Source organism: Antedon bifida, chromosome 6 (genome assembly GCF_963402885.1).
Source record: "Antedon bifida chromosome 6, ecAntBifi1.1, whole genome shotgun sequence".
NCBI classification, from domain to species: Eukaryota; Metazoa; Echinodermata; class Crinoidea; order Comatulida; family Antedonidae; genus Antedon; species Antedon bifida.
This window is the reverse complement of record NC_136231.1, coordinates 8,321,116-8,347,589: the sequence shown is the minus strand read 5'-3', so window position 1 is coordinate 8,347,589 and position 26,474 is coordinate 8,321,116. Positions and strand designations below refer to the sequence as shown.

The window sequence follows — 26,474 nt, the reverse complement described above, 5'->3', positions numbered from 1 at the left end:
TACAAAGAAGCATAACACAATAGCGGCATGTACAAAAGCTTCAGGCCGCTTTGTTGCTAAGAAGCAAACGCGCACACAAGTGGACGCCCGCGTAGTACAGTGACGTTTGTACGGTCACCACAGCAGCAACATACAACAACAAACATGTCTTTGAACAACAACTTGTTTAACTTCAATGATCGGACGAGAACCGTTGTTTTCAAGGCAGTTTAGTTGAAAAACTTTCGATTAACTTCGGTTACAGTTTGAATTTATTTACTTATACTATCATCAACAGTATAAACACATTTTGTCAAAATCTAAACATTTAAAAAAGACTATATTTTAGGATTATTAAAAAGATAAACACAGGTGTACGACACCAGATATTCCCAGGCAACCTGGTACGGTTGTAGACATTCGGTTACTTGCGGTTCAAGATTATACCTTAGATAGATCTTATAGTTACTGTCATAAAAACATAATTGAAAGGTAAAATAAACTTTGTTTAGTATAATTTAAAAAAAAGTTAAACATAGGTCTACGACACCAGGTATTCCCAGGCGGTCTCCCATCCTAGTACTAACCAGGCCCGACGTTGTTTAACTGCGGTGATCGGACGAGAACCGGTGTTTTCAACGTGGTATGGTTGTAGACATTCGGTTACTTGCGGTTCAAGATTATACCTTAGATAGATCTTATTGTTACTGTCATAAAAACATAATTGAAAGGTAAAACAAATTTTGTTTAGTATAATTTAAAAAAGTTAAACATAGGTCTACGACACCAGGTATTCCCAGGCGGTCTCCCATCCAAGTACTAACCAGGCCCGACGTTGTTTAACTGCGGTGATCGGACGAGAACCGGTGTTTTCAACGTGGTATGGTTGTAGACATTCGTTAACTTGCGGTTCAAGATTATAGAGATCTTATAGTCACTGTCTTAATCTCTACAAACACATATATCCTATAACCTAATACTTTTGGAATTTATTATAGAACATTTTCTAGGATTCAAATTAGCAGCTGCTGAAACCATGACTTTGGTATTTGCACACACTTCTGTTCAAGAAACACATAATTGAAAGGTAAAATAAACTTTGTTTAGTATAATTTTAAAAAAGTTAAACATAGGTCTACGACACCAGGTATTCCCAGGCGGTCTCCCATCCAAGTACTAACCAGGCCCGACGTTGTTTAACTGCGGTGATCGGACGAGAACCGGTGTTGTCAACGTGGTATGGTCGTAGACATTCGGTTACTGAGTTGGGCGTTTTTTAATTAATAAAAAGACAATATAAAAGAAACAATAACACTGTACAAAGAAGCATAACACAATAGCGGCATGTACAAAAGCTTCAGGCCGCTTTGTTGCTAAGAAGCAAACGCGCACACAAGTGGACGCCCGCGTAGTACAGTGACGTTTGTACGGTCACCACAGCAGCAACATACAACAACAAACATGTCTTTGAACAACAACTTGTTTAACTTCAATGATCGGACGAGAACCGTTGTTTTCAAGGCAGTTTAGTTGAAAAACTTTCGATTAACTTCGGTTACAGTTTGAATTTATTTACTTATACTATCATCAACAGTATAAACACATTTTGTCAAAATGTAAACATTTAAAAAAGACTATATTTTAGGATTATTAAAAAGATAAACACAGGTGTACGACACCAGATATTCCCAGGCAACCTGGTACGGTTGTAGACATTCGGTTACTTGCGGTTCAAGATTATACCTTAGATAGATCTTATAGTTACTGTCATAAAAACATAATTGAAAGGTAAAATAAACTTTGTTTAGTATAATTTTAAAAAAAGTTAAACATAGGTCTACGACACCAGGTATTCCCAGGCGGTCTCCCATCCAAGTACTAACCAGGCCCGACGTTGTTTAACTGCGGTGATCGGACGAGAACCGGTGTTTTCAACGTGGTATGGTTGTAGACATTCGGTTACTTGCGGTTCAAGATTATACCTTAGATAGATCTTATTGTTACTGTCATAAAAACATAATTGAAAGGTAAAACAAATTTTGTTTAGTATAATTTAAAAAAGTTAAACATAGGTCTACGACACCAGGTATTCCCAGGCGGTCTCCCATCCAAGTACTAACCAGGCCCGACGTTGTTTAACTGCGGTGATCGGACGAGAACCGGTGTTTTCAACGTGGTATGGTTGTAGACATTCGTTAACTTGCGGTTCAAGATTATAGAGATCTTATAGTCACTGTCTTAATCTCTACAAACACATATATCCTATAACCTAATACTTTTGGAATTTATTATAGAACATTTTCTAGGATTCAAATTAGCAGCTGCTGAAACCATGACTTTGGTATTTGCACACACTTCTGTTCAAGAAACACATAATTGAAAGGTAAAATAAACTTTGTTTAGTATAATTTAACAAAAGTTAAACATAGGTCTACGACACCAGGTATTCCTAGGCGGTCTCCCATCCAAGTACTAACCAGGCCCGACGTTGTTTAACTGCGGTGATCGGACGAGAACCGGTGTTTTCAACGTGGTATGGTCGTAGACATTCGGTTACTGAGTTGGGCGTTTTTTAATTAATAAAAAGACAATATAAAAGAAACAATAACACTGTACAAAGAAGCATAACACAATAGCGGCATGTACAAAAGCTTCAGGCCGCTTTGTTGCTAAGAAGCAAACGCGCACACAAGTGGACGCCCGCGTAGTACAGTGACGTTTGTACGGTCACCACAGCAGCAACATACAACAACAAACATGTCTTTGAACAACAACTTGTTTAACTTCAATGATCGGACGAGAACCGTTGTTTTCAAGGCAGTTTAGTTGAAAAACTTTCGATTAACTTCGGTTACAGTTTGAATTTATTTACTTATACTATCATCAACAGTATAAACACATTTTGTCAAAATCTAAACATTTAAAAAAGACTATATTTTAGGATTATTAAAAAGATAAACACAGGTGTACGACACCAGATATTCCCAGGCAACCTGGTACGGTTGTAGACATTCGGTTACTTGCGGTTCAAGATTATACCTTAGATAGATCTTATAGTTACTGTCATAAAAACATAATTGAAAGGTAAAATAAACTTTGTTTAGTATAATTTAAAAAAAAGTTAAACATAGGTCTACGACACCAGGTATTCCCAGGCGGTCTCCCATCCAAGTACTAACCAGGCCCGACGTTGTTTAACTGCGGTGATCGGACGAGAACCGGTGTTTTCAACGTGGTATGGTTGTAGACATTCGGTTACTTGCGGTTCAAGATTATACCTTAGATAGATCTTATTGTTACTGTCATAAAAACATAATTGAAAGGTAAAACAAATTTTGTTTAGTATAATTTAAAAAAGTTAAACATAGGTCTACGACACCAGGTATTCCCAGGCGGTCTCCCATCCAAGTACTAACCAGGCCCGACGTTGTTTAACTGCGGTGATCGGACGAGAACCGGTGTTTTCAACGTGGTATGGTTGTAGACATTCGTTAACTTGCGGTTCAAGATTATAGAGATCTTATAGTCACTGTCTTAATCTCTACAAACACATATATCCTATAACCTAATACTTTTGGAATTTATTATAGAACATTTTCTAGGATTCAAATTAGCAGCTGCTGAAACCATGACTTTGGTATTTGCACACACTTCTGTTCAAGAAACACATAATTGAAAGGTAAAATAAACTTTGTTTAGTATAATTTAAAAAAAGTTAAACATAGGTCTACGACACCAGGTATTCCCAGGCGGTCTCCCATCCAAGTACTAACCAGGCCCGACGTTGTTTAACTGCGGTGATCGGACGAGAACCGGTGTTGTCAACGTGGTATGGTCGTAGACATTCGGTTACTGAGTTGGGCGTTTTTTAATTAATAAAAAGACAATATAAAAGAAACAATAACACTGTACAAAGAAGCATAACACAATAGCGGCATGTACAAAAGCTTCAGGCCGCTTTGTTGCTAAGAAGCAAACGCGCACACAAGTGGACGCCCGCGTAGTACAGTGACGTTTGTACGGTCACCACAGCAGCAACATACAACAACAAACATGTCTTTGAACAACAACTTGTTTAACTTCAATGATCGGACGAGAACCGTTGTTTTCAAGGCAGTTTAGTTGAAAAACTTTCGATTAACTTCGGTTACAGTTTGAATTTATTTACTTATACTATCATCAACAGTATAAACACATTTTGTCAAAATCTAAACATTTAAAAAAGACTATATTTTAGGATTATTAAAAAGATAAACACAGGTGTACGACACCAGATATTCCCAGGCAACCTGGTACGGTTGTACACATTCGGTTACTTGCGGTTCAAGATTATACCTTAGATAGATCTTATAGTTACTGTCATAAAAACATAATTGAAAGGTAAAATAAACTTTGTTTAGTATAATTTAAAAAAAAGTTAAACATAGGTCTACGACACCAGGTATTCCCAGGCGGTCTCCCATCCAAGTACTAACGAGGCCCGACGTTGTTTAACTGCGGTGATCGGACGAGAACCGGTGTTTTCAACGTGGTATGGGTGTAGACATTCGGTTACTTGCGGTTCAAGATTATACCTTAGATAGATCTTATTGTTACTGTCATAAAAACATAATTGAAAGGTAAAACAAATTTTGTTTAGTATAATTTAAAAAAGTTAAACATAGGTCTACGACACCAGGTATTCCCAGGCGGTCTCCCATCCAAGTACTAACCAGGCCCGACGTTGTTTAACTGCGGTGATCGGACGAGAACCGGTGTTTTCAACGTGGTATGGTTGTAGACATTCGTTAACTTGCGGTTCAAGATTATAGAGATCTTATAGTCACTGTCTTAATCTCTACAAACACATATATCCTATAACCTAATATTTTTGGAATTTATTATAGAACATTTTCTAGGATTCAAATTAGCAGCTGCTGAAACCATGACTTTGGTATTTGCACACACTTCTGTTCAAGAAACACATAATGGAAAGGTAAAATAAACTTTGTTTAGTATAATTTAAAAAAAGTTAAACATAGGTCTGCGACACCAGGTATTCCCAGGCGGTCTCCCATCCAAGTACTAACCAGGCCCGACGTTGTTTAACTGCGGTGATCGGACGAGAACCGGTGTTTTCAACGTGGTATGGTTGTAGACATTCGCTAACTTGCGGTTCAAGATTATAGAGATCTTATAGTCACTGTCTTAATCTCTACAAACACATATATCCTATAACCTAATACTTTTGGAATTTATTATAGAACATTTTCTAGGATTCAAATTAGCAGCTGCTGAAACCATGACTTTGGTATTTGCACACACTTCTGTTCAAGAAACACATAATTGAAAGGTAAAATAAACTTTGTTTAGTATAATTTTAAGTACTAACCAGGCCCGACGTTGTTTAACTGCGGTGATCGGACGAGAACCGGTGTTGTCAACGTGGTATGGTCGTAGACATTCGGTTACTGAGTTGGGCGTTTTTTAATTAATAAAAAGACAATATAAAAGAAACAATAACACTGTACAAAGAAGCATAACACAATAGCGGCATGTACAAAAGCTTCAGGCCGCTTTGTTGCTAAGAAGCAAACGCGCACACAAGTGGACGCCCGCGTAGTACAGTGACGTTTGTACGGTCACCACAGCAGCAACATACAACAACAAACATGTCTTTGAACAACAACTTGTTTAACTTCAATGATCGGACGAGAACCGTTGTTTTCAAGGCAGTTTAGTTGAAAAACTTTCGATTAACTTCGGTTACAGTTTGAATTTATTTACTTATACTATCATCAACAGTATAAACACATTTTGTCAAAATGTAAACATTTAAAAAAGACTATATTTTAGGATTATTAAAAAGATAAACACAGGTGTACGACACCAGATATTCCCAGGCAACCTGGTACGGTTGTAGACATTCGGTTACTTGCGGTTCAAGATTATACCTTAGATAGATCTTATAGTTACTGTCATAAAAACATAATTGAAAGGTAAAATAAACTTTGTTTAGTATAATTTAAAAAAAAGTTAAACATAGGTCTACGACACCAGGTATTCCCAGGCGGTCTCCCATCCTAGTACTAACCAGGCCCGACGTTGTTTAACTGCGGTGATCGGACGAGAACCGATGTTTTCAACGTGGTATGGTTGTAGACATTCGGTTACTTGCGGTTCAAGATTATACCTTAGATAGATCTTATTGTTACTGTCATAAAAACATAATTGAAAGGTAAAACAAATTTTGTTTAGTATAATTTAAAAAAGTTAAACATAGGTCTACGACACCAGGTATTCCCAGGCGGTCTCCCATCCAAGTACTAACCAGGCCCGACGTTGTTTAACTGCGGTGATCGGACGAGAACCGGTGTTTTCAACGTGGTATGGTTGTAGACATTCGTTAACTTGCGGTTCAAGATTATAGAGATCTTATAGTCACTGTCTTAATCTCTACAAACACATATATCCTATAACCTAATACTTTTGGAATTTATTATAGAACATTTTCTAGGATTCAAATTAGCAGCTGCTGAAACCATGACTTTGGTATTTGCACACACTTCTGTTCAAGAAACACATAATTGAAAGGTAAAATAAACTTTGTTTAGTATAATTTAAAAAAAGTTAAACATAGGTCTACGACACCAGGTATTCCCAGGCGGTCTCCCATCCAAGTACTAACCAGGCCCGACGTTGTTTAACTGCGGTGATCGGACGAGAACCGGTGTTGTCAACGTGGTATGGTCGTAGACATTCGGTTACTGAGTTGGGCGTTTTTTAATTAATAAAAAGACAATATAAAAGAAACAATAACACTGTACAAAGAAGCATAACACAATAGCGGCATGTACAAAAGCTTCAGGCCGCTTTGTTGCTAAGAAGCAAACGCGCACACAAGTGGACGCCCGCGTAGTACAGTGACGTTTGTACGGTCACCACAGCAGCAACATACAACAACAACAAACATGTCTTTGAACAACAACTTGTTTAACTTCAATGATCGGACGAGAACCGTTGTTTTCAAGGCAGTTTAGTTGAAAAACTTTCGATTAACTTCGGTTACAGTTTGAATTTATTTACTTATACTATCATCAACAGTATAAACACATTTTGTCAAAATCTAAACATTTAAAAAAGACTATATTTTTGGAATTTATTATAGAACATTTTCTAGGATTCAAATTAGCAGCTGCTGAAACCATGACTTTGGTATTTGCACACACTTCTGTTCAAGAAACACATAATGGAAAGGTAAAATAAACTTTGTTTAGTATAATTTAAAAAAAGTTAAACATAGGTCTGCGACACCAGGTATTCCCAGGCGGTCTCCCATCCAAGTACTAACCAGGCCCGACGTTGTTTAACTGCGGTGATCGGACGAGAACCGGTGTTTTCAACGTGGTATGGTTGTAGACATTCGCTAACTTGCGGTTCAAGATTATAGAGATCTTATAGTCACTGTCTTAATCTCTACAAACACATATATCCTATAACCTAATACTTTTGGAATTTATTATAGAACATTTTCTAGGATTCAAATTAGCAGCTGCTGAAACCATGACTTTGGTATTTGCACACACTTCTGTTCAAGAAACACATAATTGAAAGGTAAAATAAACTTTGTTTAGTATAATTTAAAAAAAGTTAAACATAGGTCTACGACACCAGGTATTCCCAGGCGGTCTCCCATCCAAGTACTGACCAGGCCCGACGTTGTTTAACTGCGGTGATCGGACGAGAACCGGTGTTTTCAACGTGGTATGGTTGTAGACATTCGGTTACTTGCGGTTCAAGATTATACCTTAGATAGATCTTATTGTTACTGTCATAAAAACATAATTGAAAGGTAAAACAAATTTTGTTTAGTATAATTTAAAAAAGTTAAACATAGGTCTACGACACCAGGTATTCCCAGGCGGTCTCCCATCCAAGTACTAACCAGGCCCGACGTTGTTTAACTGCGGTGATCGGACGAGAACCGGTGTTTTCAACGTGGTATGGTTGTAGACATTCGTTAACTTGCGGTTCAAGATTATAGAGATCTTATAGTTACTGTCTTAATCTCTACAAACACATATATCCTATAACCTAATACTTTTGGAATTTATTATAGAACATTTTCTAGGATTCAAATTAGCAGCTGCTGAAACCATGACTTTGGTATTTGCACACACTTCTGTTCAAGAAACACATAATTGAAAGGTAAAATAAACTTTGTTTAGTATAATTTAAAAAAAGTTAAACATAGGTCTACGACACCAGGTATTCCCAGGCGGTCTCCCATCCAAGTACTAACCAGGCCCGACGTTGTTTAACTGCGGTGATCGGACGAGAACCGGTGTTGTCAACGTGGTATGGTCGTAGACATTCGGTTACTGAGTTGGGCGTTTTTTAATTAATAAAAAGACAATATAAAAGAAACAATAACACTGTACAAAGAAGCATAACACAATAGCGGCATGTACAAAAGCTTCAGGCCGCTTTGTTGCTAAGAAGCAAACGCGCACACAAGTGGACGCCCGCGTAGTACAGTGACGTTTGTACGGTCACCACAGCAGCAACATACAACAACAAACATGTCTTTGAACAACAACTTGTTTAACTTCAATGATCGGACGAGAACCGTTGTTTTCAAGGCAGTTTAGTTGAAAAACTTTCGATTAACTTCGGTTACAGTTTGAATTTATTTACTTATACTATCATCAACAGTATAAACACATTTTGTCAAAATCTAAACATTTAAAAAAGACTATATTTTAGGATTATTAAAAAGATAAACACAGGTGTACGACACCAGATATTCCCAGGCAACCTGGTACGGTTGTAGACATTCGGTTACTTGCGGTTCAAGATTATACCTTAGATAGATCTTATTGTTACTGTCATAAAAACATAATTGAAAGGTAAAACAAATTTTGTTTAGTATAATTTAAAAAAGTTAAACATAGGTCTACGACACCAGGTATTCCCAGGCGGTCTCCCATCCAAGTACTAACCAGGCCCGACGTTGTTTAACTGCGGTGATCGGACGAGAACCGGTGTTTTCAACGTGGTATGGTTGTAGACATTCGTTAACTTGCGGTTCAAGATTATAGAGATCTTATAGTCACTGTCTTAATCTCTACAAACACATATATCCTATAACCTAATACTTTTGGAATTTATTATAGAACATTTTCTAGGATTCAAATTAGCAGCTGCTGAAACCATGACTTTGGTATTTGCACACACTTCTGTTCAAGAAACACATAATTGAAAGGTAAAATAAACTTTGTTTAGTATAATTTAAAAAAAGTTAAACATAGGTCTACGACACCAGGTATTCCCAGGCGGTCTCCCATCCAAGTACTAACCAGGCCCGACGTTGTTTAACTGCGGTGATCGGACGAGAACCGGTGTTTTCAACGTGGTATGGTTGTAGACATTCGCTAACTTGCGGTTCAAGATTATAGAGATCTTATAGTCACTGTCTTAATCTCTACAAACACATATATCCTATAACCTAATACTTTTGGAATTTATTATAGAACATTTTCTAGGATTCAAATTAGCAGCTGCTGAAACCATGACTTTGGTATTTGCACACACTTCTGTTCAAGAAACACATAATTGAAAGGTAAAATAAACTTTGTTTAGTATAATTTAAAAAAAGTTAAACATAGGTCTACGACACCAGGTATTCCCAGGCGGTCTCCCATCCAAGTACTGACCAGGCCCGACGTTGTTTAACTGCGGTGATCGGACGAGAACCGGTGTTTTCAACGTGGTATGGTTGTAGACATTCGGTTACTTGCGGTTCAAGATTATACCTTAGATAGATCTTATTGTTACTGTCATAAAAACATAATTGAAAGGTAAAACAAATTTTGTTTAGTATAATTTAAAAAAGTTAAACATAGGTCTACGACACCAGGTATTCCCAGGCGGTCTCCCATCCAAGTACTAACCAGGCCCGACGTTGTTTAACTGCGGTGATCGGACGAGAACCGGTGTTTTCAACGTGGTATGGTTGTAGACATTCGTTAACTTGCGGTTCAAGATTATAGAGATCTTATAGTTACTGTCTTAATCTCTACAAACACATATATCCTATAACCTAATACTTTTGGAATTTATTATAGAACATTTTCTAGGATTCAAATTAGCAGCTGCTGAAACCATGACTTTGGTATTTGCACACACTTCTGTTCAAGAAACACATAATTGAAAGGTAAAATAAACTTTGTTTAGTATAATTTAAAAAAAGTTAAACATAGGTCTACGACACCAGGTATTCCCAGGCGGTCTCCCATCCAAGTACTAACCAGGCCCGACGTTGTTTAACTGCGGTGATCGGACGAGAACCGGTGTTGTCAACGTGGTATGGTCGTAGACATTCGGTTACTGAGTTGGGCGTTTTTTAATTAATAAAAAGACAATATAAAAGAAACAATAACACTGTACAAAGAAGCATAACACAATAGCGGCATGTACAAAAGCTTCAGGCCGCTTTGTTGCTAAGAAGCAAACGCGCACACAAGTGGACGCCCGCGTAGTACAGTGACGTTTGTACGGTCACCACAGCAGCAACATACAACAACAAACATGTCTTTGAACAACAACTTGTTTAACTTCAATGATCGGACGAGAACCGTTGTTTTCAAGGCAGTTTAGTTGAAAAACTTTCGATTAACTTCGGTTACAGTTTGAATTTATTTACTTATACTATCATCAACAGTATAAACACATTTTGTCAAAATCTAAACATTTAAAAAAGACTATATTTTAGGATTATTAAAAAGATAAACACAGGTGTACGACACCAGATATTCCCAGGCAACCTGGTACGGTTGTAGACATTCGGTTACTTGCGGTTCAAGATTATACCTTAGATAGATCTTATAGTTACTGTCATAAAAACATAATTGAAAGGTAAAATAAACTTTGTTTAGTATAATTTAAAAAAAAGTTAAACATAGGTCTACGACACCAGGTATTCCCAGGCGGTCTCCCATCCAAGTACTAACCAGGCCCGACGTTGTTTAACTGCGGTGATCGGACGAGAACCGGTGTTTTCAACGTGGTATGGGTGTAGACATTCGGTTACTTGCGGTTCAAGATTATACCTTAGATAGATCTTATTGTTACTGTCATAAAAACATAATTGAAAGGTAAAACAAATTTTGTTTAGTATAATTTAAAAAAGTTAAACATAGGTCTACGACACCAGGTATTCCCAGGCGGTCTCCCATCCAAGTACTAACCAGGCCCGACGTTGTTTAACTGCGGTGATCGGACGAGAACCGGTGTTTTCAACGTGGTATGGTTGTAGACATTCGTTAACTTGCGGTTCAAGATTATAGAGATCTTATAGTCACTGTCTTAATCTCTACAAACACATATATCCTATAACCTAATACTTTTGGAATTTATTATAGAACATTTTCTAGGATTCAAATTAGCAGCTGCTGAAACCATGACTTTGGTATTTGCACACACTTCTGTTCAAGAAACACATAATTGAAAGGTAAAATAAACTTTGTTTAGTATAATTTTAAGTACTAACCAGGCCCGACGTTGTTTAACTGCGGTGATCGGACGAGAACCGGTGTTGTCAACGTGGTATGGTCGTAGACATTCGGTTACTGAGTTGGGCGTTTTTTAATTAATAAAAAGACAATATAAAAGAAACAATAACACTGTACAAAGAAGCATAACACAATAGCGGCATGTACAAAAGCTTCAGGCCGCTTTGTTGCTAAGAAGCAAACGCGCACACAAGTGGACGCCCGCGTAGTACAGTGACGTTTGTACGGTCACCACAGCAGCAACATACAACAACAAACATGTCTTTGAACAACAACTTGTTTAACTTCAATGATCGGACGAGAACCGTTGTTTTCAAGGCAGTTTAGTTGAAAAACTTTCGATTAACTTCGGTTACAGTTTGAATTTATTTACTTATACTATCATCAACAGTATAAACACATTTTGTCAAAATCTAAACATTTAAAAAAGACTATATTTTAGGATTATTAAAAAGATAAACACAGGTGTACGACACCAGATATTCCCAGGCAACCTGGTACGGTTGTAGACATTCGGTTACTTGCGGTTCAAGATTATACCTTAGATAGATCTTATAGTTACTGTCATAAAAACATAATTGAAAGGTAAAATAAACTTTGTTTAGTATAATTTAAAAAAAAGTTAAACATAGGTCTACGACACCAGGTATTCCCAGGCGGTCTCCCATCCTAGTACTAACCAGGCCCGACGTTGTTTAACTGCGGTGATCGGACGAGAACCGGTGTTTTCAACGTGGTATGGTTGTAGACATTCGGTTACTTGCGGTTCAAGATTATACCTTAGATAGATCTTATTGTTACTGTCATAAAAACATAATTGAAAGGTAAAACAAATTTTGTTTAGTATAATTTAAAAAAGTTAAACATAGGTCTACGACACCAGGTATTCCCAGGCGGTCTCCCATCCAAGTACTAACCAGGCCCGACGTTGTTTAACTGCGGTGATCGGACGAGAACCGGTGTTTTCAACGTGGTATGGTTGTAGACATTCGTTAACTTGCGGTTCAAGATTATAGAGATCTTATAGTTACTGTCTTAATCTCTACAAACACATATATCCTATAACCTAATACTTTTGGAATTTATTATAGAACATTTTCTAGGATTCAAATTAGCAGCTGCTGAAACCATGACTTTGGTATTTGCACACACTTCTGTTCAAGAAACACATAATTGAAAGGTAAAATAAACTTTGTTTAGTATAATTTAAAAAAAGTTAAACATAGGTCTACGACACCAGGTATTCCCAGGCGGTCTCCCATCCAAGTACTAACCAGGCCCGACGTTGTTTAACTGCGGTGATCGGACGAGAACCGGTGTTGTCAACGTGGTATGGTCGTAGACATTCGGTTACTGAGTTGGGCGTTTTTTAATTAATAAAAAGACAATATAAAAGAAACAATAACACTGTACAAAGAAGCATAACACAATAGCGGCATGTACAAAAGCTTCAGGCCGCTTTGTTGCTAAGAAGCAAACGCGCACACAAGTGGACGCCCGCGTAGTACAGTGACGTTTGTACGGTCACCACAGCAGCAACATACAACAACAAACATGTCTTTGAACAACAACTTGTTTAACTTCAATGATCGGACGAGAACCGTTGTTTTCAAGGCAGTTTAGTTGAAAAACTTTCGATTAACTTCGGTTACAGTTTGAATTTATTTACTTATACTATCATCAACAGTATAAACACATTTTGTCAAAATCTAAACATTTAAAAAAGACTATATTTTAGGATTATTAAAAAGATAAACACAGGTGTACGACACCAGATATTCCCAGGCAACCTGGTACGGTTGTAGACATTCGGTTACTTGCGGTTCAAGATTATACCTTAGATAGATCTTATTGTTACTGTCATAAAAACATAATTGAAAGGTAAAACAAATTTTGTTTAGTATAATTTAAAAAAGTTAAACATAGGTCTACGACACCAGGTATTCCCAGAGAAAAACCCATCCATGTACAATAATCATGCCCAACGGACCAATCATTGAGCCTCGTTGAGTAGAGCCATTGCTCAACGGACCAATCATTGAATAGAGTTGAGGGAAGGCCCTGCTCAACAGACCTATCATCGAGCCCTGTTGAGCAGACGTATGACGTCACCAAATTAGAGCTGAACAAGTTTAGAAAATTACTTCCGGCGTCTCGTCGCGAAGGAAAAATATCGGTGTAGGCTAGGCCTAGGGGCCTAGTAGGAGGGGGATATCCGTTGTGGAGGAGGGTTTAATTCCTCTATCGTGAATGCTATGCTGTAAAGATCATTATTGATATAAAGTAAGAAAAGCCTTTGGCCATTGCCTAGTTATGTGTAAAATAAATGAATGAACTTGTGTTTTATTAATATTATTAAATAGGCCTAGGCTAGGCCTAGGCCTAGTAGGCTACGCCTACTCTACTAGCTAGGAGGCCTAGTAGGCCTAGAGGCTAGCCTATAATGGCTAGGCCTAGAGGCTCGGGTCTACTAGGTAGGTCTAGGCTAGCTAGGCTAGGCTGTACCCTACCTGGCTAGCCTAGGCTAACCTCTAGGCTACTCTAGTCTAGGCCTACTAGCCTCTGGCCCACACAGGGGCAGGGCTTAAATACAGGCCCCTCTAGGCTAGGGTAGGCCCTCTAGCTAGGCCTAGTCATTCTTTTGGCGACGAGTTGACCTGCTTCCTAGAGTAGAGGCCTAGCCCTATTAATATTTACTGTAGGCCCTATGCCTATACAAAAACATTAATACGTCCATATGTTCTCTATATTTTAAATACTTAAATTTAATGGTAAAAGAGGATAATATTATAATTTTACATGTTTCTACTTTTTCTCTCAGGTGAGAATGGAAGGTGATATCATCAATCATGAGTGTACTATTTGCAATCTATGGCGATGGAAAAAACTCTATGCAGTACCTCACTAGTGTCCTGAATGAGTGGGGTCAGTTTGTGACAACAGTTGCTGTGGCTGCAGAGTCGGAGAGCTGCTACAAGCGGATGGCCTATGGTCTCATTGCCAGGTTTAAACGAGCCAATGCACCAGCACCCAAGATAATTTATGCAGACAACAATTGCTGCAGGTGAGTGTAATATCTATTCAAACCTAATGCCTGAACATAGAATGGACGGAGTATAGAGAGTGCTATGCATTGTGCTCGCGTCTAATTGGCTGTTCAACATTTTTTTCAGAAAGATGCCGAGTTTAATTCATTTTTTTTTCTTCCCATGTTTCCCATTTTGTACATTGTATATTTTAACTTTTTGTATGAATATCGAATAAAATCAATCAATCAATCTCTAAGTTAACTCATTAAATTTAATGTAAATTAAATTGTAGTGATGGAGGGACAGCTTGGCTGGAAAGGCTATTTGAAGACTGGGCGAATGAAGGGATGGTTGTGCGGCTGGACATCCGTCATTGGTTACATCGATGGGATGCAGTTGTAATAAAGCAGAGCCATGCCAAGTATGGTTCTTTCATGAGTGCTCTCGCTGGTGCCATTCTAACAAGGATGATATGCTGAAGCTTGTCAGAGCAGTGAGAAATAGCAACGAGGAACTCTACTCACAATACAATGATCAGCAGATGATGTATTTTGTAAAGCCGTACCAGCTGAAGTCCTATGTCCGTCGTATAACACGTGGTGTCGAGGTAAGCGAAATGTAATTACTTAATACAGTTAATACATTACTGGAAAAATAACTATTATTATGTTTTCTTTGTGCATGAATCGGTTTAAGAAATTCGGTAAGAGTGTCAGTAGTGTGGTTTTGGTTCAGATAAATAAATAAAATAGCTGAGTATTTGAAGGAAACTTAATTATATGTATCCTTTTGAATTCTGTTACAGGTGAGTGCTGTCACTATTGAGGTCATCCTTCAGGAGTTTAAGGGTCCAGCTGGACTCGACATCGATGGCGTTCATTTGTTTAAATCATTAGAGGCAGTCGATGCTTACTGGACAACTGCCAGTAAACATCTGAGTTGCATGCAGGTAATTTATCGTATTTCCCCTATCTACCTCAAAGGCATTATAATTGTCAATTGTCAAAAATTATGTTTTGCATATATTTCATTTAGGATCCATCAAACATTCCCCTGTATGTTACTACCAAGGAAGTTACTTTGAATGGTGTTAAGCTGAACAAATACAGATGCCGCAGAGGCAGTAACTCTCTGGAAGGTCTTCATGCCCACATGTTTAGAGCCATCCCTTCACAACGGTGTGGAATAGCACCTTTTCAGGTAATCATCTAATTTCAAAACCATTCTTATTTTTTACAATAAATATTAAAAAGGGGAGGTCCACCCAAAAATTGTCTATTCTTTATATCGTTCAGTTAATAATATAATATGTATCCATCCATATTTGAGAATTATTACAACTTTTGTAGCTTGGGAAAATACCTATACTTTTACATACAAAAAGTGGGTACTTTTTGACAATAGCTAAATAAACTAATAACTAACTCAACATGGGTAAATTAATTTCTCTAAACAAAACCAAAGTTTCCTCAACACGATAAGCATTGTTTCTTCATTTAATTCTCTCTTTCAGGTGTACCTCATAGCGTTTGCAGTACAATGGAACAATCGCATGGAGTCGCTCAAGGTTACTGGAGGTAGGGGGCGGATTACCTCATGTGTTGACCCTCGTCAAATCCAGCGTCTAAACCAGCAGGCAGAGGTCTTGTTTGGGAAAGAACATATGTATGAACCTAATTTCACAGCACCCATGCCCTACCCAGAAAAGTCCGGAAGCCAAGAGGAGGAGGAACTCCTAGGTTTAGAGTACGCCTACTGCCAGTCCACCGATTTCACATCAAAGGACTATTACATCAAGAAAGGTGAGATTAATCACAAATTAGTGTTAATAATCTTGATTTTTTGGTTTAAAATCTGGGTGTATTGCACTGTATCATTGTTATATACTTTACGTTTGTGAGTCCTCCTGTATGTTTTAATTATGATTGCCTTGTGATGATGATTGATTGTGCTTGTCATTTCAATAATTATTATTCTTATTCTTTTTATTTGTATTTACAGTGGAAGAAGAGCAGGTCAAAGAAGATGAAGGAGAAGAAAAACAAGAGAGTGAAGCAGAAGATGAGGGCGTCGATGTTGCCACATCAGAGACTGATGATGATGATCCTATCGATCACCTTAGTGCAGACCATGTGGCTCTGAACAAGGAGGAGAACAGAAAAGAGGAGAGTCCAGCACAATTATCACCTCCAGACAGGCCACAGGTTCAATATCCAGTTGTGGAACATGTTTCTGGAAAAAGGCGCTACCAAAAATGTAGACTCAACGATGCTGAGGTACCTGAAGCTGAATTTCTAGACAATTTGAATAAACCATCTAACAGCTCACTACAAAAGGTACTCCCTAAACCAGCTACTACAACTCCATCACTTCCAGTAAGGCCATCTGGTGCAATTCTGTTGATTATGCCTTCGCAAGCACAGGGACCATCTGTGACCTTCAAGCCATCAACAAACCAACGCTTACCCTTTTCCTATCGGCCACCACCTACAGCACCGCCAAAGCTTACACCATATCATCCAAGATCACAGAAACCTTGTTCTGTTTGCCATGTGCCAAAGTGTGGAGGACTCCGGAAGCGATACACTCCATCACGTGAGAAGACTAAAAATAGTGAACAGAAGATATTTCTGTATTATATTTCAGTATTATTTTAGCAAAAGCTGAGTGCTCTAAATGCACACCCTGTGCATATTTTATATTTTTATGTTATTTTATAAATGTTATATATTATGAATAGTTACATTCATTCATACATTCTTAATTTCAGTATTATTTCAGTATTATTTTAGCAAAAGCTTTACATGCACACCCTGTGCATTATATTTTCACTATTTTATACATTTTATATAATTATTTTGAGTAGTTACATTGATGTTTTAATGGAATACAAACTTTTGAATTTGTCAAAAATGCTCATTCTTTATTTCAGTATTATATTTCAGTATTATTTTAGCAAAAGCTGAGTGCTCTAAATGCACACCCTGTGCATATTTTATATTTTTATAATATTTTATAAATGTTATATATTATATATACACAAGTTGGTGTATGTGTCATGATGTTATATTAAATCAGAACACAAAAGTAAAATAAATATTATTTTGTCTTTTATCCGTTTCTTTTGTTCAGTTACAGAAATATGCCTTGTAAGCGAGAGGTCCTAGGTTTGAATACCATGGAGGTCAAGTCATTTTTCACTCAATGCTTCTTAAATTGTGAATGGAAATACACTCACCCTCCACCAAGTCTAGAACCCGGGACCTCTTGGTTACATGGTGAATATCAGCTAGACCACAATGTTCCTTTAGTTTGTTCGATCCGATAGCCAATAGAGATGCTCAATAATAATCATTTATTTAAAAATGTGCATTCATTCAGTCACAATTATTTTTATTAGTTACTACAGTTGATCATCAGTAGAGAACCTCATCAATATACCAAATTTTAAAGAAAAAAAATGATATAAATAAAATATTGCCATTAAATTATAATAAAACTCTAAACTCAAGCTAAAAAAATAGAAAAAAAAAGAAAAAAAATGAACTAAAACTTCCCAGGTCAGTCTGGATAATAAGAGAGATCAGGTCACGTGATAAGAGATCGATTTCCAGGCATATGTACCTAGGGGGGTGATGAGCCATTCCCAGGCGGTCTCCCATCCAAGTACTAACCAGGCCCGACGTTGTTTAACTGCGGTGATCGGACGAGAACCGGTGTTTTCAACGTGGTATGGTTGTAGACATTCGTTAACTTGCGGTTCAAGATTATAGAGATCTTATAGTCACTGTCTTAATCTCTACAAACACATATATCCTATAACCTAATACTTTTGGAATTTATTATAGAACATTTTCTAGGATTCAAATTAGCAGCTGCTGAAACCATGACTTTGGTATTTGCACACACTTCTGTTCAAGAAACACATAATTGAAAGGTAAAATAAACTTTGTTTAGTATAATTTAAAAAAAGTTAAACATAGGTCTACGACACCAGGTATTCCCAGGCGGTCTCCCATCCAAGTACTAACCAGGCCCGACGTTGTTTAACTGCGGTGATCGGACGAGAACCGGTGTTTTCAACGTGGTATGGTTGTAGACATTCGCTAACTTGCGGTTCAAGATTATAGAGATCTTATAGTCACTGTCTTAATCTCTACAAACACATATATCCTATAACCTAATACTTTTGGAATTTATTATAGAACATTTTCTAGGATTCAAATTAGCAGCTGCTGAAACCATGACTTTGGTATTTGCACACACTTCTGTTCAAGAAACACATAATTGAAAGGTAAAATAAACTTTGTTTAGTATAATTTAAAAAAAGTTAAACATAGGTCTACGACACCAGGTATTCCCAGGCGGTCTCCCATCCAAGTACTGACCAGGCCCGACGTTGTTTAACTGCGGTGATCGGACGAGAACCGGTGTTGTCAACGTGGTATGGTCGTAGACATTCGGTTACTGAGTTGGGCGTTTTTTAATTAATAAAAAGACAATATAAAAGAAACAATAACACTGTACAAAGAAGCATAACACAATAGCGGCATGTACAAAAGCTTCAGGCCGCTTTGTTGCTAAGAAGCAAACGCGCACACAAGTGGACGCCCGCGTAGTACAGTGACGTTTGTACGGTCACCACAGCAGCAACATACAACAACAAACATGTCTTTGAACAACAACTTGTTTAACTTCAATGATCGGACGAGAACCGTTGTTTTCAAGGCAGTTTAGTTGAAAAACTTTCGATTAACTTCGGTTACAGTTTGAATTTATTTACTTATACTATCATCAACAGTATAAACACATTTTGTCAAAATCTAAACATTTAAAAAAGACTATATTTTAGGATTATTAAAAAGATAAACACAGGTGTACGACACCAGATATTCCCAGGCAACCTGGTACGGTTGTAGACATTCGGTTACTTGCGGTTCAAGATTATACCTTAGATAGATCTTATTGTTACTGTCATAAAAACATAATTGAAAGGTAAAACAAATTTTGTTTAGTATAATTTAAAAAAAGTTAAACATAGGTCTACGACACCAGGTATTCCCAGGCGGTCTCCCATCCAAGTACTAACCAGGCCCGACGTTGTTTAACTGCGGTGATCGGACGAGAACCGGTGTTGTCAACGTGGTATGGTCGTAGACATTCGGTTACTGAGTTGGGCGTTTTTTAATTAATAAAAAGACAATATAAAAGAAACAATAACACTGTACAAAGAAGCATAACACAATAGCGGCATGTACAAAAGCTTCAGGCCGCTTTGTTGCTAAGAAGCAAACGCGCACACAAGTGGACGCCCGCGTAGTACAGTGACGTTTGTACGGTCACCACAGCAGCAACATACAACAACAAACATGTCTTTGAACAACAACTTGTTTAACTTCAATGATCGGACGAGAACCGTTGTTTTCAAGGCAGTTTAGTTGAAAAACTTTCGATTAACTTCGGTTACAGTTTGAATTTATTTACTTATACTATCATCAACAGTATAAACACATTTTGTCAAAATCTAAACATTTAAAAAAGACTATATTTTAGGATTATTAAAAAGATAAACACAGGTGTACGACACCAGATATTCCCAGGCAACCTGGTACGGTTGTAGACATTCGGTTACTTGCGGTTCAAGATTATACCTTAGATAGATCTTATTGTTACTGTCATAAAAACATAATTGAAAGGTAAAACAAATTTTGTTTAGTATAATTTAAAAAAGTTAAACATAGGTCTACGACACCAGGTATTCCCAGGCGGTCTCCCATCCAAGTACTAACCAGGCCCGACGTTGTTTAACTGCGGTGATCGGACGAGAACCGGTGTTTTCAACGTGGTATGGTTGTAGACATTCGTTAACTTGCGGTTCAAGATTATAGAGATCTTATAGTCACTGTCTTAATCTCTACAAACACATATATCCTATAACCTAATACTTTTGGAATTTATTATAGAACATTTTCTAGGATTCAAATTAGCAGCTGCTGAAACCATGACTTTGGTATTTGCACACACTTCTGTTCAAGAAACACATAATTGAAAGGTAAAATAAACTTTGTTTAGTATAATTTAAAAAAAGTTAAACATAGGTCTACGACACCAGGTATTCCCAGGCGGTCTCCCATCCAAGTACTAACCAGGCCCGACGTTGTTTAACTGCGGTGATCGGACGAGAACCGGTGTTTTCAACGTGGTATGGTTGTAGACATTCGCTAACTTGCGGTTCAAGATTATAGAGATCTTATAGTCACTGTCTTAATCTCTACAAACACATATATCCTATAACCTAATACTTTTGGAATTTATTATAGAACATTTTCTAGGATTCAAATTAGCAGCTGCTGAAACCATGACTTTGGTATTTGCACACACTTCTGTTCAAGAAACACATAATTGAAAGGTAAAATAAACTTTGTTTAGTATAATTTAAAAAAAGTTAAACATAGGTCTACGACACCAGGTATTCCCAGGCGGTCTCCCATCCAAGTACTGACCAGGCCCGACGTTGTTTAACTGCGGTGATCGGACGAGAACCGGTGTTGTCAACGTGGTATGGTCGTAGACATTCGGTTACTGAGTTGGGCGTTTTTTAATTAATAAAAAGACAATATAAAAGAAACAATAACACTGTACAAAGAAGCATAACACAATAGCGGCATGTACAAAAGCTTCAGGCCGCTTTGTTGCTAAGAAGCAAACGCGCACACAAGTGGACGCCCGCGTAGTACAGTGACGTTTGTACGGTCACCACAGCAGCAACATACAACAACAAACATGTCTTTGAACAACAACTTGTTTAACTTCAATGATCGGACGAGAACCGTTGTTTTCAAGGCAGTTTAGTTGAAAAACTTTCGATTAACTTCGGTTACAGTTTGAATTTATTTACTTATACTATCATCAACAGTATAAACACATTTTGTCAAAATCTAAACATTTAAAAAAGACTATATTTTAGGATTATTAAAAAGATAAACACAGGTGTACGACACCAGATATTCCCAGGCAACCTGGTACGGTTGTAGACATTCGGTTACTTGCGGTTCAAGATTATACCTTAGATAGATCTTATTGTTACTGTCATAAAAACATAATTGAAAGGTAAAACAAATTTTGTTTAGTATAATTTAAAAAAAGTTAAACATAGGTCTACGACACCAGGTATTCCCAGGCGGTCTCCCATCCAAGTACTAACCAGGCCCGACGTTGTTTAACTGCGGTGATCGGACGAGAACCGGTGTTGTCAACGTGGTATGGTCGTAGACATTCGGTTACTGAGTTGGGCGTTTTTTAATTAATAAAAAGACAATATAAAAGAAACAATAACACTGTACAAAGAAGCATAACACAATAGCGGCATGTACAAAAGCTTCAGGCCGCTTTGTTGCTAAGAAGCAAACGCGCACACAAGTGGACGCCCGCGTAGTACAGTGACGTTTGTACGGTCACCACAGCAGCAACATACAACAACAAACATGTCTTTGAACAACAACTTGTTTAACTTCAATGATCGGACGAGAACCGTTGTTTTCAAGGCAGTTTAGTTGAAAAACTTTCGATTAACTTCGGTTACAGTTTGAATTTATTTACTTATACTATCATCAACAGTATAAACACATTTTGTCAAAATCTAAACATTTAAAAAAGACTATATTTTAGGATTATTAAAAAGATAAACACAGGTGTACGACACCAGATATTCCCAGGCAACCTGGTACGGTTGTAGACATTCGGTTACTTGCGGTTCAAGATTATACCTTAGATAGATCTTATAGTTACTGTCATAAAAACATAATTGAAAGGTAAAATAAACTTTGTTTAGTATAATTTAAAAAAAAGTTAAACATAGGTCTACGACACCAGGTATTCCCAGGCGGTCTCCCATCCAAGTACTAACCAGGCCCGACGTTGTTTAACTGCGGTGATCGGACGAGAACCGGTGTTTTCAACGTGGTATGGGTGTAGACATTCGGTTACTTGCGGTTCAAGATTATACCTTAGATAGATCTTATTGTTACTGTCATAAAAACATAATTGAAAGGTAAAACAAATTTTGTTTAGTATAATTTAAAAAAGTTAAACATAGGTCTACGACACCAGGTATTCCCAGGCGGTCTCCCATCCAAGTACTAACCAGGCCCGACGTTGTTTAACTGCGGTGATCGGACGAGAACCGGTGTTTTCAACGTGGTATGGTTGTAGACATTCGTTAACTTGCGGTTCAAGATTATAGAGATCTTATAGTCACTGTCTTAATCTCTACAAACACATATATCCTATAACCTAATACTTTTGGAATTTATTATAGAACATTTTCTAGGATTCAAATTAGCAGCTGCTGAAACCATGACTTTGGTATTTGCACACACTTCTGTTCAAGAAACACATAATTGAAAGGTAAAATAAACTTTGTTTAGTATAATTTTAAGTACTAACCAGGCCCGACGTTGTTTAACTGCGGTGATCGGACGAGAACCGGTGTTGTCAACGTGGTATGGTCGTAGACATTCGGTTACTGAGTTGGGCGTTTTTTAATTAATAAAAAGACAATATAAAAGAAACAATAACACTGTACAAAGAAGCATAACACAATAGCGGCATGTACAAAAGCTTCAGGCCGCTTTGTTGCTAAGAAGCAAACGCGCACACAAGTGGACGCCCGCGTAGTACAGTGACGTTTGTACGGTCACCACAGCAGCAACATACAACAACAAACATGTCTTTGAACAACAACTTGTTTAACTTCAATGATCGGACGAGAACCGTTGTTTTCAAGGCAGTTTAGTTGAAAAACTTTCGATTAACTTCGGTTACAGTTTGAATTTATTTACTTATACTATCATCAACAGTATAAACACATTTTGTCAAAATGTAAACATTTAAAAAAGACTATATTTTAGGATTATTAAAAAGATAAACACAGGTGTACGACACCAGATATTCCCAGGCAACCTGGTACGGTTGTAGACATTCGGTTACTTGCGGTTCAAGATTATACCTTAGATAGATCTTATAGTTACTGTCATAAAAACATAATTGAAAGGTAAAATAAACTTTGTTTAGGATAATTTAAAAAAAAGTTAAACATAGGTCTACGACACCAGGTATTCCCAGGCGGTCTCCCATCCTAGTACTAACCAGGCCCGACGTTGTTTAACTGCGGTGATCGGACGAGAACCGGTGTTTTCAACGTGGTATGGTTGTAGACATTCGGTTACTTGCGGTTCAAGATTATACCTTAGATAGATCTTATTGTTACTGTCATAAAAACATAATTGAAAGGTAAAACAAATTTTGTTTAGTATAATTTAAAAAAGTTAAACATAGGTCTACGACACCAGGTATTCCCAGGCGGTCTCCCATCCAAGTACTAACCAGGCCCGACGTTGTTTAACTGCGGTGATCGGACGAGAACCGGTGTTTTCAACGTGGTATGGTTGTAGACATTCGTTAACTTGCGGTTCAAGATTATAGAGATCTTATAGTTACTGTCTTAATCTCTACAAACACATATATCCTATAACCTAATACTTTTGGAATTTATTATAGAACATTTTCTAGGATTCAAATTAGCAGCTGCTGAAACCATGACTTTGGTATTTGCACACACTTCTGTTCAAGAAACACATAATTGAAAGGTAAAATAAACTTTGTTTAGTATAATTTAAAAAAAGTTAAACATAGGTCTACGACACCAGGTATTCCCAGGCGGTCTCCCATCCAAGTACTAACCAGGCCCGACGTTGTTTAACTGCGGTGATCGGACGAGAACCGGTGTTGTCAACGTGGTATGGTCGTAGACATTCGGTTACTGAGTTGGGCGTTTTTTAATTAATAAAAAGACAATATAAAAGAAACAATAACACTGTACAAAGAAGCATAACACAATAGCGGCATGTACAAAAGCTTCAGGCCGCTTTGTTGCTAAGAAGCAAACGCGCACACAAGTGGACGCCCGCGTAGTACAGTGACGTTTGTACGGTCACCACAGCAGCAACATACAACAACAAACATGTCTTTGAACAACAACTTGTTTAACTTCAATGATCGGACGAGAACCGTTGTTTTCAAGGCAGTTTAGTTGAAAAACTTTCGATTAACTTCGGTTACAGTTTGAATTTATTTACTTATACTATCATCAACAGTATAAACACATTTTGTCAAAATCTAAACATTTAAAAAAGACTATATTTTAGGATTATTAAAAAGATAAACACAGGTGTACGACACCAGATATTCCCAGGCAACCTGGTACGGTTGTAGACATTCGGTTACTTGCGGTTCAAGATTATACCTTAGATAGATCTTATTGTTACTGTCATAAAAACATAATTGAAAGGTAAAACAAATTTTGTTTAGTATAATTTAAAAAAGTTAAACATAGGTCTACGACACCAGGTATTCCCAGGCGGTCTCCCATCCAAGTACTAACCAGGCCCGACGTTGTTTAACTGCGGTGATCGGACGAGAACCGGTGTTTTCAACGTGGTATGGTTGTAGACATTCGTTAACTTGCGGTTCAAGATTATAGAGATCTTATAGTCACTGTCTTAATCTCTACAAACACATATATCCTATAACCTAATACTTTTGGAATTTATTATAGAACATTTTCTAGGATTCAAATTAGCAGCTGCTGAAACCATGACTTTGGTATTTGCACACACTTCTGTTCAAGAAACACATAATTGAAAGGTAAAATAAACTTTGTTTAGTATAATTTAAAAAAAGTTAAACATAGGTCTACGACACCAGGTATTCCCAGGCGGTCTCCCATCCAAGTACTAACCAGGCCCGACGTTGTTTAACTGCGGTGATCGGACGAGAACCGGTGTTTTCAACGTGGTATGGTTGTAGACATTCGCTAACTTGCGGTTCAAGATTATAGAGATCTTATAGTCACTGTCTTAATCTCTACAAACACATATATCCTATAACCTAATACTTTTGGAATTTATTATAGAACATTTTCTAGGATTCAAATTAGCAGCTGCTGAAACCATGACTTTGGTATTTGCACACACTTCTGTTCAAGAAACACATAATTGAAAGGTAAAATAAACTTTGTTTAGTATAATTTAAAAAAAAGTTAAACATAGGTCTACGACACCAGGTATTCCCAGGCGGTCTCCCATCCTAGTACTAACCAGGCCCGACGTTGTTTAACTGCGGTGATCGGACGAGAACCGGTGTTTTCAACGTGGTATGGTTGTAGACATTCGGTTACTTGCGGTTCAAGATTATACCTTAGATAGATCTTATTGTTACTGTCATAAAAACATAATTGAAAGGTAAAACAAATTTTGTTTAGTATAATTTAAAAAAGTTAAACATAGGTCTACGACACCAGGTATTCCCAGGCGGTCTCCCATCCAAGTACTAACCAGGCCCGACGTTGTTTAACTGCGGTGATCGGACGAGAACCGGTGTTTTCAACGTGGTATGGTTGTAGACATTCGTTAACTTGCGGTTCAAGATTATAGAGATCTTATAGTCACTGTCTTAATCTCTACAAACACATATATCCTATAACCTAATACTTTTGGAATTTATTATAGAACATTTTCTAGGATTCAAATTAGCAGCTGCTGAAACCATGACTTTGGTATTTGCACACACTTCTGTTCAAGAAACACATAATTGAAAGGTAAAATAAACTTTGTTTAGTATAATTTAAAAAAAGTTAAACATAGGTCTACGACACCAGGTATTCCCAGGCGGTCTCCCATCCAAGTACTAACCAGGCCCGACGTTGTTTAACTACGGTGATCGGACGAGAACCGGTGTTGTCAACGTGGTATGGTCGTAGACATTCGGTTACTGAGTTGGGCGTTTTTTAATTAATAAAAAGACAATATAAAAGAAACAATAACACTGTACAAAGAAGCATAACACAATAGCGGCA

General features: G+C 37.4%; 1 protein-coding gene, 46 non-coding genes and 1 pseudogene across 47 annotated transcripts; 1 reads left to right on the top strand and 47 right to left on the bottom strand.

Moving 5' to 3' along the window:
• Positions 1 to 517: 517 nt before the first annotated feature.
• On the bottom strand, positions 518 to 636 carry LOC144847043 (5S ribosomal RNA). The gene has a single exon (XR_013613617.1). It is a non-coding gene; the product is annotated as a 5S ribosomal RNA (ribosomal RNA).
• Positions 637 to 754: 118 nt separating this feature from the next.
• On the bottom strand, positions 755 to 873 carry LOC144847139 (5S ribosomal RNA). The gene has a single exon (XR_013613710.1). It is a non-coding gene; the product is annotated as a 5S ribosomal RNA (ribosomal RNA).
• A 238-nt stretch (positions 874 to 1,111) lies between these two features.
• LOC144846733 (5S ribosomal RNA) lies at positions 1,112 to 1,230 on the bottom strand. Its single transcript, XR_013613321.1, has one exon. It is a non-coding gene; the product is annotated as a 5S ribosomal RNA (ribosomal RNA).
• A 583-nt stretch (positions 1,231 to 1,813) lies between these two features.
• On the bottom strand, positions 1,814 to 1,932 carry LOC144847138 (5S ribosomal RNA). The gene has a single exon (XR_013613709.1). It is a non-coding gene; the product is annotated as a 5S ribosomal RNA (ribosomal RNA).
• A 118-nt stretch (positions 1,933 to 2,050) lies between these two features.
• On the bottom strand, positions 2,051 to 2,169 carry LOC144847137 (5S ribosomal RNA). The gene has a single exon (XR_013613708.1). It is a non-coding gene; the product is annotated as a 5S ribosomal RNA (ribosomal RNA).
• A 238-nt stretch (positions 2,170 to 2,407) lies between these two features.
• LOC144847010 (5S ribosomal RNA) lies at positions 2,408 to 2,526 on the bottom strand. Its single transcript, XR_013613586.1, has one exon. It is a non-coding gene; the product is annotated as a 5S ribosomal RNA (ribosomal RNA).
• Positions 2,527 to 3,109: 583 nt separating this feature from the next.
• On the bottom strand, positions 3,110 to 3,228 carry LOC144847135 (5S ribosomal RNA). Its single transcript, XR_013613707.1, has one exon. It is a non-coding gene; the product is annotated as a 5S ribosomal RNA (ribosomal RNA).
• A 118-nt stretch (positions 3,229 to 3,346) lies between these two features.
• On the bottom strand, positions 3,347 to 3,465 carry LOC144847134 (5S ribosomal RNA). The gene has a single exon (XR_013613706.1). It is a non-coding gene; the product is annotated as a 5S ribosomal RNA (ribosomal RNA).
• Positions 3,466 to 3,703: 238 nt separating this feature from the next.
• Positions 3,704 to 3,822, bottom strand: LOC144846732 (5S ribosomal RNA). Its single transcript, XR_013613320.1, has one exon. It is a non-coding gene; the product is annotated as a 5S ribosomal RNA (ribosomal RNA).
• Positions 3,823 to 4,405: 583 nt separating this feature from the next.
• LOC144846654 (5S ribosomal RNA) lies at positions 4,406 to 4,524 on the bottom strand. Its single transcript, XR_013613264.1, has one exon. It is a non-coding gene; the product is annotated as a 5S ribosomal RNA (ribosomal RNA).
• Positions 4,525 to 4,642: 118 nt separating this feature from the next.
• LOC144847132 (5S ribosomal RNA) lies at positions 4,643 to 4,761 on the bottom strand. Its single transcript, XR_013613704.1, has one exon. It is a non-coding gene; the product is annotated as a 5S ribosomal RNA (ribosomal RNA).
• Positions 4,762 to 4,999: 238 nt separating this feature from the next.
• Positions 5,000 to 5,118, bottom strand: LOC144846587 (5S ribosomal RNA). Its single transcript, XR_013613199.1, has one exon. It is a non-coding gene; the product is annotated as a 5S ribosomal RNA (ribosomal RNA).
• An 885-nt stretch (positions 5,119 to 6,003) lies between these two features.
• Positions 6,004 to 6,122, bottom strand: LOC144846543 (5S ribosomal RNA). The gene has a single exon (XR_013613157.1). It is a non-coding gene; the product is annotated as a 5S ribosomal RNA (ribosomal RNA).
• Positions 6,123 to 6,240: 118 nt separating this feature from the next.
• On the bottom strand, positions 6,241 to 6,359 carry LOC144847131 (5S ribosomal RNA). Its single transcript, XR_013613703.1, has one exon. It is a non-coding gene; the product is annotated as a 5S ribosomal RNA (ribosomal RNA).
• A 238-nt stretch (positions 6,360 to 6,597) lies between these two features.
• Positions 6,598 to 6,716, bottom strand: LOC144846731 (5S ribosomal RNA). Its single transcript, XR_013613319.1, has one exon. It is a non-coding gene; the product is annotated as a 5S ribosomal RNA (ribosomal RNA).
• Positions 6,717 to 7,260: 544 nt separating this feature from the next.
• LOC144846585 (5S ribosomal RNA) lies at positions 7,261 to 7,379 on the bottom strand. The gene has a single exon (XR_013613198.1). It is a non-coding gene; the product is annotated as a 5S ribosomal RNA (ribosomal RNA).
• Positions 7,380 to 7,617: 238 nt separating this feature from the next.
• On the bottom strand, positions 7,618 to 7,736 carry LOC144846472 (5S ribosomal RNA). The gene has a single exon (XR_013613089.1). It is a non-coding gene; the product is annotated as a 5S ribosomal RNA (ribosomal RNA).
• Positions 7,737 to 7,854: 118 nt separating this feature from the next.
• LOC144847130 (5S ribosomal RNA) lies at positions 7,855 to 7,973 on the bottom strand. Its single transcript, XR_013613702.1, has one exon. It is a non-coding gene; the product is annotated as a 5S ribosomal RNA (ribosomal RNA).
• A 238-nt stretch (positions 7,974 to 8,211) lies between these two features.
• LOC144846730 (5S ribosomal RNA) lies at positions 8,212 to 8,330 on the bottom strand. The gene has a single exon (XR_013613318.1). It is a non-coding gene; the product is annotated as a 5S ribosomal RNA (ribosomal RNA).
• A 581-nt stretch (positions 8,331 to 8,911) lies between these two features.
• Positions 8,912 to 9,030, bottom strand: LOC144847129 (5S ribosomal RNA). Its single transcript, XR_013613701.1, has one exon. It is a non-coding gene; the product is annotated as a 5S ribosomal RNA (ribosomal RNA).
• Positions 9,031 to 9,268: 238 nt separating this feature from the next.
• On the bottom strand, positions 9,269 to 9,387 carry LOC144847128 (5S ribosomal RNA). The gene has a single exon (XR_013613700.1). It is a non-coding gene; the product is annotated as a 5S ribosomal RNA (ribosomal RNA).
• A 238-nt stretch (positions 9,388 to 9,625) lies between these two features.
• Positions 9,626 to 9,744, bottom strand: LOC144846471 (5S ribosomal RNA). The gene has a single exon (XR_013613088.1). It is a non-coding gene; the product is annotated as a 5S ribosomal RNA (ribosomal RNA).
• Positions 9,745 to 9,862: 118 nt separating this feature from the next.
• Positions 9,863 to 9,981, bottom strand: LOC144847127 (5S ribosomal RNA). Its single transcript, XR_013613699.1, has one exon. It is a non-coding gene; the product is annotated as a 5S ribosomal RNA (ribosomal RNA).
• Positions 9,982 to 10,219: 238 nt separating this feature from the next.
• Positions 10,220 to 10,338, bottom strand: LOC144846729 (5S ribosomal RNA). Its single transcript, XR_013613317.1, has one exon. It is a non-coding gene; the product is annotated as a 5S ribosomal RNA (ribosomal RNA).
• Positions 10,339 to 10,921: 583 nt separating this feature from the next.
• LOC144846542 (5S ribosomal RNA) lies at positions 10,922 to 11,040 on the bottom strand. The gene has a single exon (XR_013613156.1). It is a non-coding gene; the product is annotated as a 5S ribosomal RNA (ribosomal RNA).
• Positions 11,041 to 11,158: 118 nt separating this feature from the next.
• LOC144847126 (5S ribosomal RNA) lies at positions 11,159 to 11,277 on the bottom strand. The gene has a single exon (XR_013613698.1). It is a non-coding gene; the product is annotated as a 5S ribosomal RNA (ribosomal RNA).
• An 885-nt stretch (positions 11,278 to 12,162) lies between these two features.
• Positions 12,163 to 12,281, bottom strand: LOC144847041 (5S ribosomal RNA). The gene has a single exon (XR_013613615.1). It is a non-coding gene; the product is annotated as a 5S ribosomal RNA (ribosomal RNA).
• Positions 12,282 to 12,399: 118 nt separating this feature from the next.
• On the bottom strand, positions 12,400 to 12,518 carry LOC144847125 (5S ribosomal RNA). The gene has a single exon (XR_013613697.1). It is a non-coding gene; the product is annotated as a 5S ribosomal RNA (ribosomal RNA).
• Positions 12,519 to 12,756: 238 nt separating this feature from the next.
• Positions 12,757 to 12,875, bottom strand: LOC144846728 (5S ribosomal RNA). The gene has a single exon (XR_013613316.1). It is a non-coding gene; the product is annotated as a 5S ribosomal RNA (ribosomal RNA).
• An 827-nt stretch (positions 12,876 to 13,702) lies between these two features.
• Positions 13,703 to 17,634, top strand: LOC144845582 (uncharacterized). Its single transcript, XM_078703013.1, has 7 exons — positions 13,703 to 13,814; positions 14,353 to 14,595; positions 14,853 to 15,167; positions 15,366 to 15,509; positions 15,596 to 15,760; positions 16,074 to 16,362; positions 16,562 to 17,634. Exons 3-7 carry the CDS (start codon positions 14,946 to 14,948, stop codon positions 17,215 to 17,217), a joined length of 1,476 nt encoding a protein of 491 aa, XP_078559139.1. The 5' UTR covers positions 13,703 to 13,814; positions 14,353 to 14,595; positions 14,853 to 14,945; the 3' UTR covers positions 17,218 to 17,634.
• A 557-nt stretch (positions 17,635 to 18,191) lies between these two features.
• On the bottom strand, positions 18,192 to 18,304 carry LOC144846698 (5S ribosomal RNA; annotated as a pseudogene).
• A 238-nt stretch (positions 18,305 to 18,542) lies between these two features.
• Positions 18,543 to 18,661, bottom strand: LOC144847124 (5S ribosomal RNA). The gene has a single exon (XR_013613696.1). It is a non-coding gene; the product is annotated as a 5S ribosomal RNA (ribosomal RNA).
• A 238-nt stretch (positions 18,662 to 18,899) lies between these two features.
• LOC144847081 (5S ribosomal RNA) lies at positions 18,900 to 19,018 on the bottom strand. Its single transcript, XR_013613655.1, has one exon. It is a non-coding gene; the product is annotated as a 5S ribosomal RNA (ribosomal RNA).
• Positions 19,019 to 19,600: 582 nt separating this feature from the next.
• Positions 19,601 to 19,719, bottom strand: LOC144846726 (5S ribosomal RNA). Its single transcript, XR_013613314.1, has one exon. It is a non-coding gene; the product is annotated as a 5S ribosomal RNA (ribosomal RNA).
• Positions 19,720 to 20,300: 581 nt separating this feature from the next.
• LOC144847123 (5S ribosomal RNA) lies at positions 20,301 to 20,419 on the bottom strand. The gene has a single exon (XR_013613695.1). It is a non-coding gene; the product is annotated as a 5S ribosomal RNA (ribosomal RNA).
• Positions 20,420 to 20,657: 238 nt separating this feature from the next.
• LOC144847121 (5S ribosomal RNA) lies at positions 20,658 to 20,776 on the bottom strand. The gene has a single exon (XR_013613693.1). It is a non-coding gene; the product is annotated as a 5S ribosomal RNA (ribosomal RNA).
• Positions 20,777 to 21,014: 238 nt separating this feature from the next.
• Positions 21,015 to 21,133, bottom strand: LOC144847080 (5S ribosomal RNA). Its single transcript, XR_013613654.1, has one exon. It is a non-coding gene; the product is annotated as a 5S ribosomal RNA (ribosomal RNA).
• A 582-nt stretch (positions 21,134 to 21,715) lies between these two features.
• On the bottom strand, positions 21,716 to 21,834 carry LOC144846725 (5S ribosomal RNA). Its single transcript, XR_013613313.1, has one exon. It is a non-coding gene; the product is annotated as a 5S ribosomal RNA (ribosomal RNA).
• A 583-nt stretch (positions 21,835 to 22,417) lies between these two features.
• LOC144846541 (5S ribosomal RNA) lies at positions 22,418 to 22,536 on the bottom strand. The gene has a single exon (XR_013613155.1). It is a non-coding gene; the product is annotated as a 5S ribosomal RNA (ribosomal RNA).
• A 118-nt stretch (positions 22,537 to 22,654) lies between these two features.
• Positions 22,655 to 22,773, bottom strand: LOC144847120 (5S ribosomal RNA). Its single transcript, XR_013613692.1, has one exon. It is a non-coding gene; the product is annotated as a 5S ribosomal RNA (ribosomal RNA).
• An 885-nt stretch (positions 22,774 to 23,658) lies between these two features.
• LOC144847040 (5S ribosomal RNA) lies at positions 23,659 to 23,777 on the bottom strand. Its single transcript, XR_013613614.1, has one exon. It is a non-coding gene; the product is annotated as a 5S ribosomal RNA (ribosomal RNA).
• A 118-nt stretch (positions 23,778 to 23,895) lies between these two features.
• LOC144847119 (5S ribosomal RNA) lies at positions 23,896 to 24,014 on the bottom strand. The gene has a single exon (XR_013613691.1). It is a non-coding gene; the product is annotated as a 5S ribosomal RNA (ribosomal RNA).
• Positions 24,015 to 24,252: 238 nt separating this feature from the next.
• LOC144846724 (5S ribosomal RNA) lies at positions 24,253 to 24,371 on the bottom strand. Its single transcript, XR_013613312.1, has one exon. It is a non-coding gene; the product is annotated as a 5S ribosomal RNA (ribosomal RNA).
• A 581-nt stretch (positions 24,372 to 24,952) lies between these two features.
• Positions 24,953 to 25,071, bottom strand: LOC144847118 (5S ribosomal RNA). The gene has a single exon (XR_013613690.1). It is a non-coding gene; the product is annotated as a 5S ribosomal RNA (ribosomal RNA).
• A 238-nt stretch (positions 25,072 to 25,309) lies between these two features.
• LOC144847117 (5S ribosomal RNA) lies at positions 25,310 to 25,428 on the bottom strand. Its single transcript, XR_013613689.1, has one exon. It is a non-coding gene; the product is annotated as a 5S ribosomal RNA (ribosomal RNA).
• A 239-nt stretch (positions 25,429 to 25,667) lies between these two features.
• Positions 25,668 to 25,786, bottom strand: LOC144847039 (5S ribosomal RNA). Its single transcript, XR_013613613.1, has one exon. It is a non-coding gene; the product is annotated as a 5S ribosomal RNA (ribosomal RNA).
• A 118-nt stretch (positions 25,787 to 25,904) lies between these two features.
• Positions 25,905 to 26,023, bottom strand: LOC144847116 (5S ribosomal RNA). The gene has a single exon (XR_013613688.1). It is a non-coding gene; the product is annotated as a 5S ribosomal RNA (ribosomal RNA).
• Positions 26,024 to 26,261: 238 nt separating this feature from the next.
• Positions 26,262 to 26,380, bottom strand: LOC144847004 (5S ribosomal RNA). Its single transcript, XR_013613580.1, has one exon. It is a non-coding gene; the product is annotated as a 5S ribosomal RNA (ribosomal RNA).
• Positions 26,381 to 26,474: the final 94 nt, after the last annotated feature.